The 7,074-nt window shown below is 34.6% G+C and overlaps 1 protein-coding gene across 1 annotated transcript; it reads right to left on the bottom strand.

Moving 5' to 3' along the window:
- Nucleotides 1-4,319: 4,319 nt before the first annotated feature.
- Nucleotides 4,320-6,294, bottom strand: LOC145818966 (protein FAR-RED IMPAIRED RESPONSE 1-like). Its single transcript, XM_082912938.1, has 4 exons — nucleotides 5,196-6,294; nucleotides 4,765-5,036; nucleotides 4,576-4,674; nucleotides 4,320-4,457 (listed from the first exon to the last, which is right to left on the bottom strand). Exons 1-4 carry the CDS (start codon nucleotides 6,292-6,294, stop codon nucleotides 4,320-4,322), a joined length of 1,608 nt encoding a protein of 535 aa, XP_082769064.1.
- Between the last annotated feature and the right edge of the window lie 780 nt (nucleotides 6,295-7,074).

The raw sequence follows: 7,074 nt of genomic DNA, 5'->3' as shown, positions 1-7,074 counted from the left end.
TGAGAAATGTTTTGGAAATGTATCTGTTTGCAAAAAGATGAATACTTGGTGAATTTGGGTAGGGGGTGTAGAACCCCGAGGTTAGGTGTCGAGCCTTTCCAGTTTACTGGTAAAAATGACAGTGGTAGTGCATTAGGGCCTATTTGCAGACACTCACCTAGAGATTCACAGAGCCTATATTTATGTAATAGATATGGTTTAAAATAGAAATGACTTTCTATCTGTTGTTGCATCTCAGCATTGCATGCTTTATAAAAAGAGAGATAAACTATTTTATCATGAGTATGACATGAGCATACTCCTCTTTAGTCTTGTCACGGTCCATATGTTGTGTAGTATATCACTACTGAGTTGTGGCTCACTCTATAAGGGAAACCATTTCCGGTACAGGTGATATGCCTCCACCAAGGCACTGACTTGGGAGGACTCGGAGCTAAGACTTCATTTTTGTTTTATTGTTATTTGTTGAATGTAAGCCCATGGTTGTATTTGTGTTGAGTTGAAACTCCATTTTGTGTAACCAAGAATGTTCTTGGATAAATTTGAAAGCCTGTGGGGCACTTATTATTTGTTTGGCTTCTATTTCATATTTATTGTAAAATACATGCTTGAGATTGGAATTAGGGTATTGAGATGTGAACAACATGTATTTGGCATTTGAGATTTAATGGAAATAGATGTATGGAATAGTTAGTTATATATATGTGTTTGTCTATCAGATTGGTTTTGTTGCATAAATAGATATACTTTGCTCAATTTTCATGACGTTACAATTAGATTTTTAATTAGCTACTGATAATTTAATTTTTTTAATTAATTCTATAATGTGTGTAGTTATCAAAATTTTAATATTATTTAATTAAAACTTAATAGTAATAAGTATTTCATTATCTCCAACTAATAAAATTTTATTCTCTTCAAATAATGAAATTTAGCCCCAACGTTGGGGGTGAAATTTAATTATTAGCAAGTGAAATTTAGGGTTGTTTAGGATGTTCTAAATAAGTGTACTTTTTAAATTTTTATAAAATATAAATTGAATTTAAAATAATGTAATAAAAAAATGATATGATTTAAATAAAATGATCTGATTTAAATAAAATAATAATTTTTTAACTTTTTTTAAATATGTAAAACTTAACCTTAAATTTGTGTCTGTGTTTGATGATGTTAAGTTCCCACAGCAACAAAAGCTTATAATAAGAATGATATATTGCATAGACTGTAGTAAAAAAAGTAGAAGTTGACATGTATGGATAGATTATTGATTCTTGACAACTGTTTCCAGCTTGACACGACAACTACATTGAAAAATGTAAACCAAAATGACTTGCTTATGTAAGTGATAAAAATACCAAAAAGACTAGGGTTAATATATTATATCAAATGCACATGGGTTTCATTGGTTGACGAGTACCGTTCAGCAAACACTAGTTGAGAACATCATTTAAATAATACATTATACAAAAATGCTTCCCACCCCCAGTTACCTCGACCCCAGTCACCCCCGTGACGTGGCACTCACGTGATAATCACGTGACTGTGACTTTGTAAGACCAAACAAATAAGTTCGCATTTCATTTGAAATTTCCCCCCCCTCAAACAACGATAATAGCTACTGACCCCTCCGCTCCGACGCCAGCGACCACTCATTCCCTTCACTCCGACACCGACAGCTCGTTCCCTCCCTTCACTCGTGAATCTCTCTGTCTCTCCTTCTCTTCACTTCAACTGTATGTATATCTGCGTATATATATATATATATATATATCTATCTATCTATCTATTTCCTGTTCGATGAAATGTGGAATCTCTCTGTCTCTCCTTCCCTTCACTTCAACTGTATGTATATCTGCGTATATATCTAATCTATTTATCTATCTATCTATCTATCTATCTATCTATCTATCTATCTATCTATTTCCTGTTCGATGAATTGTGGCATTTGGGAAATTTGTGAAATTTCATTTATTATCTGTGAATTTTGCTATCTATTATGTGTGAAATTTCCTTTTGATTTGGGAATTGTGGCATTTTCATTTACGAATTGTGGGCTTTTCAGTTGGAGTCTTACATTGCCTTAAACGTGTTCGATGAAATTACATTGCCTTAAACGTGTTCGATGAAATTCCCCAACAAAATGTTTAATCAATTGGTTCAATTTCTCCAGTGCATAATTTCTTCATTAAATCAATTTCAGGATTCTTCTTGATTATACAGAAATTTCTGTGCATAATTGGTTCAATTGGTTAAATTTCTATGTACCAGAAGATGGTTTAATGCAGAAGAATGCTATGTATGCATTTTCAGCCTATTACTTTTTGGTCCTGTAACAAATTATATAAGCCTATTTATACATATATACATACATACAGATTGCTCTGGACTAATGCAGAAGAATTTGAAGTTACATGACATTGAATTCAAGCTTAGGGCTCTCTGTATGCTCAAACCCAAACATCAACAGTCCAAACCCACAAATTATATAAGTGTATTTATACATATAAACGTACATAGCACATATACAAACATACATACATAGCAGAGGAATCAGATTACTTTTTGGACTAGTTTAGAGGAATTTGAAGTTTGACATTGAATTCAAGCTTGGGGCTCTATATCTGATCAAACCAAAGAATCTGCAACCCAAACCCATAAATTGCAGGTCTTATATATATATATACATAAATTCACAGATGATACATATACATACATATGAGAGAAATCAGAGTACTAAAACCCAAAAATGTGCAACCCAAAAATCTAAAACCCAAAAATCCCAAAAATCCAAACAAGAGTATTAGGCATTGAATTCAAGCTAAAACCCAAAAATCTGCAACCCAAACCCACAAATTACATGTCTTTTATATATACATAAATTCATACATGATACATATATTCACATACATATCAGAGAAATCAGAGTAATTTGGGGCAAATTTAGATGAAGTTGAAGATAAATTAAGAGAAGAAGAGTATTAATTATACCTCCTGTATCAGCATTAATTTGGGGCAAATTTCAAAACAAGGGAGGAATAAGACAAGTTGCATTAGTCTAAAAGCAAACTTATACTTAACACACATATATCAGCATCAGTGACCTTTAGAAATGAAGAGTGGGAATCCATCTAAGAGACCAAACCTAGGATTGATCATTATGGAATGACTTGATGGCAATCTCTGCAGAGTGTTACCTGATTTGCAGTGGTCTAAACCACAAGCTTCTTTAGTTCTTTGTCCACACGAAGCCACTGTCATATATAAGAATGTAAATAAAAAACTGAACCTGGTCATCCATAGCCTTGTAAAGCTGCACCTTCAGCATTCATCTTCTGTATACAGAAATTTCCTCCCTTTATGTATTATTTTTAATTGCTAAATTATAAGATCATTTGAATATATATATTTCAAATTTATGTTTTAATTGCTATTCATCTTCTATTTTTAATTGAATATATAAGATCATTTGAATATATAAGATCATTCATCTTCAGCATTCATCTTCTATTTTTAATTGCTATTTGTCCCTCTTTGCAGATGTCAACTTCAAGTGTCAGTGGCAGTAGCTCAGGTTGGTTGACATACGTGAACAGAATTTGTCGTACATGTAACAAAAAGGCCACCATCAAAATATCACAAATCGATCAAAACAAGAACAAGTTATTCTACTATTGTAATGTTTGTGGTTTTATCGGATGGTATTTACCTACGAATCCAGAATATGGAGGTCATCAAATTCAAACAGATGAAGTCCCAACTGTTGGCGAACAAGTTATGACCGAACGACTTCAAGCTATGACCGAACAACAAATACAGCTGACGGAACAACTTCGAATTCAGATCGCAAAGATGCAAAAGTTGATATATATGTTGTCCATGTTGTTTGTAATTGGTGCCTTTAAACTTATGAATATGTAATAAGTAGAAGTAGATGTCTCCTTGAACTTGTTGAAGTAAACTTAATACTTTTGTGATGTTTTGGAGGAAGTCATGTTTTGTTGTGTATTGAAACCTACTTATTGTACCTCTTTTGTTGTTAGTGGAATGGAAAATGGTTTGTTCAAATTTGTACACTTTCTTCAATACTCATTGAATGGACATTGTTAAATACAGGAAACTGTTGAATACAAGGTAACTATTGTTGAATACAGGTAAACTATTGAACATGCTAAATAAACATTGTATATTAAACAACAAAGTTTGAACTCATAATAGTAGACTACATAATATCCAATCTTCTCAACATCAAAGTTTGAAACTCATGACAATGGACTACATAATTTCCAATCTCAAAAACAAACAGTTGGAATACATAGAAACTAGTCAAACAAGTCTGTAATATCCAAGTTTCCCGATGCAGAACCATAAATCTGAGTTGGAGCACTCATCAAACTTCCCTGTGTGCCATTTATGAAGTCCGATGGAGTAAGAGATGTGCCTCCAATACCATGGGCCACCTATGACAATTCATTGCAAAAAGTACATGTTAGAACAATACAAAGATGCAAAAGTACATGAAGTACTCTTTCGAATACACTTTGTAAAAGTACATGAAGGCCTCTTTGGAACACGTACCGGTACATACATACTATTTTCTGTGCCAACCATATAAGGATAATACGGTGTTTGAGCTTGAGCTTGAGCTTGAGGTTCAAATCGGAGCAACTTAGCAGCCTGCATGTTTTGAAGAATAATTACATATTGAAATGTATGAATTGCTTTTACATACTTCAATATACTTTGTCAACAAAAACATTTGAATACACAATTTAGCTTTGCTTTTGTTTGTTTTTTTGCTGTTGCCTTGAACCGATTAACAATTTGATCTACTTTGGCAACCTTCCGTTTCGTAACTGGACGACCTCTTCGCCTAGCAACCAAAGGACTAATCACTTTCCTACTAGTACCTCCTTGTATAGAACCGGTGTGAATCGGACTTCTTGTTGAACATGGTAAATTACTCCCATAACCGGATTCTTCTTTCATGACTCTCTCCTTGATTTCATCCAACCCAAGCTCTACAATTCTAGTTTTGCCTTCAGAGTTACCAGCAAGTTGTACAGTGGCAATCAATTTTTTGTTCATCCTCTCATAGGTACTTGCATTGAAATCATTCCCAAAGCCGGTATATGTGGTTTTGATGCTTGCGTATTCTCTATCCACATCTTTTCTCTACCGGGGCAAAATGTATTTACTTGGCACCTCATTTATGCATCTTCTGACAAGCACAGCGAGTGAGTGAGCACACATAATGCCTCTAAACTCAAACAACTGACATATGCATTGAACTTCACATTCAGTTGAATTAAAATAGACAACAAAGTCCACATGCTTCATCTTCTCTGAAACTACCATCGCTTCTTGGACATTACATGTACAAATTGATCCCTCCTTTTTCACAATCACCGCCTGACAGTAAACTAATCTCTTCATCTCTCCTTGAACTTCTTTGAATTTCGCATTGGTGTAGGCTTGCTGAAATTGGTTCTCAAACCCGTATATAGTTAGGCAATCAAACAATTTGTGTCGAGACTTGAAGTCTGCTTTCTTCTCTTTCTCTACCTTATTTCTCAAGGTATTGTCATATTGTTTAACGAATTGCTTCAATGTAGTTTTTGGATTTACATATCCATCAAAAAACGCATTCATACTTTTACTTCGTTGTGTAGTTGACATGCCAGCCCAAAAAATGTCTTTAACATAAACAGGTACCCATCGATTCCGCTCATCATATAGTACCCCCAACCACTCATTATCATAAAGATTGAATGTTGCAAGCATCTTTTCCCATTTACTCTCAAATTCAGCTCTTGTCAAACAGTCATAAACTGCATTTTGCATAGCCAACTTTATGGCTTCATATTGAGCATATCCTTTCAACTTCTCCGGAATTTTCTTCATGATATGCCATAAGCACCACCGATGTCGAGCTTGTGGAAACACAATTTCTATAGCATTTTGCATAGCTCTACACTGATCAGTTATGATAGCTTTTGGCGGATGATTTGACATGCAACTTAACCATGACTTGAATAGCCAAACAAATGTGTTAGTGTCTTCACTAGACAACAATCCACAACCAAGCAAAATGGACTGACCATGGTGATTAACTCCAACAAATGGAGCAAATGGCATGTCATATTTGTTCGTCAAATAAGTTGTGTCAAATGAAACGACATCTCCAAATGTTTCATAAGTCGCTCGACTCCTTGCATCAGCCCAAAACAAGTTTCTAATGCGAAACTGCTCATCAATATCAATCACATAAAAGAATCTCTCACTATGTGCTTGCATCCTCATAAAATAACTTTGAAGTGATTCGGCATCACCTTCCCCAAGCCTCAACCTTCTAGCTCTCTCAATGTAATTTCTTGCGTCTCACTCGTCAAATGTCAATGACTCGTATCCCCCTGCTTTGACAACCATTGAATGAAAGTTCTTAGACACCCCAATCCCTGCTTCATCATTAATTTCTAATCTTCTCTTCATAGGAGTAAGAATTTCTTATTCATTGCAAAATGACGTGAGTCGGTGGGAATCAAATCATGATTATGCTCAAGGTTAACTGTGGTTAGTTTATATCTCCCATCCTTTTGTACACTACCTCGTACCCTTGCTGTGCAACCAATTTTTGTGGACAAACATGGCTTCAGAGGGTTGACTTCTGATGTCTTTCTTCTCTGCCCCGCTCGAGAACATTCAATTGCAAAGTTTTGCAATTGCCCATCATCTCCAAAATGTTGTGCTCTATGAGCTATAGCAAATCCGACATGCTTAGCATATTTGCCATAAAATGTGTACACCTCTTCCCTTGAGCTAAAACACATACCCTTTTTAGGTTCTTCAATGTGTTCGCCCTCATTTATTAAAGGATTCTCACCTTCAACATTTGAATCAACCTCCATTTCTCCACTTTGCGTACTGAAATAACAATTAAACAAATATCATTATAGATTATGGAACTAAACTTCATATTTCAGATTTTATATAAACTGTTTACAGATTATGGAACTACACAGTTTACAGATTATGGAAATTATATGAAGTTTGCTACCAAGCTTACAGATTACAGAT

The sequence above is a fragment of the Camellia sinensis genome, chromosome 2 (assembly GCF_055761805.1).
Source record: "Camellia sinensis isolate YWXY chromosome 2, ASM5576180v1, whole genome shotgun sequence".
Lineage (NCBI taxonomy): Eukaryota > Viridiplantae > Streptophyta > Magnoliopsida > Ericales > Theaceae > Camellia > Camellia sinensis.
This window is presented reverse-complemented; position numbering and strand designations above follow the sequence as displayed.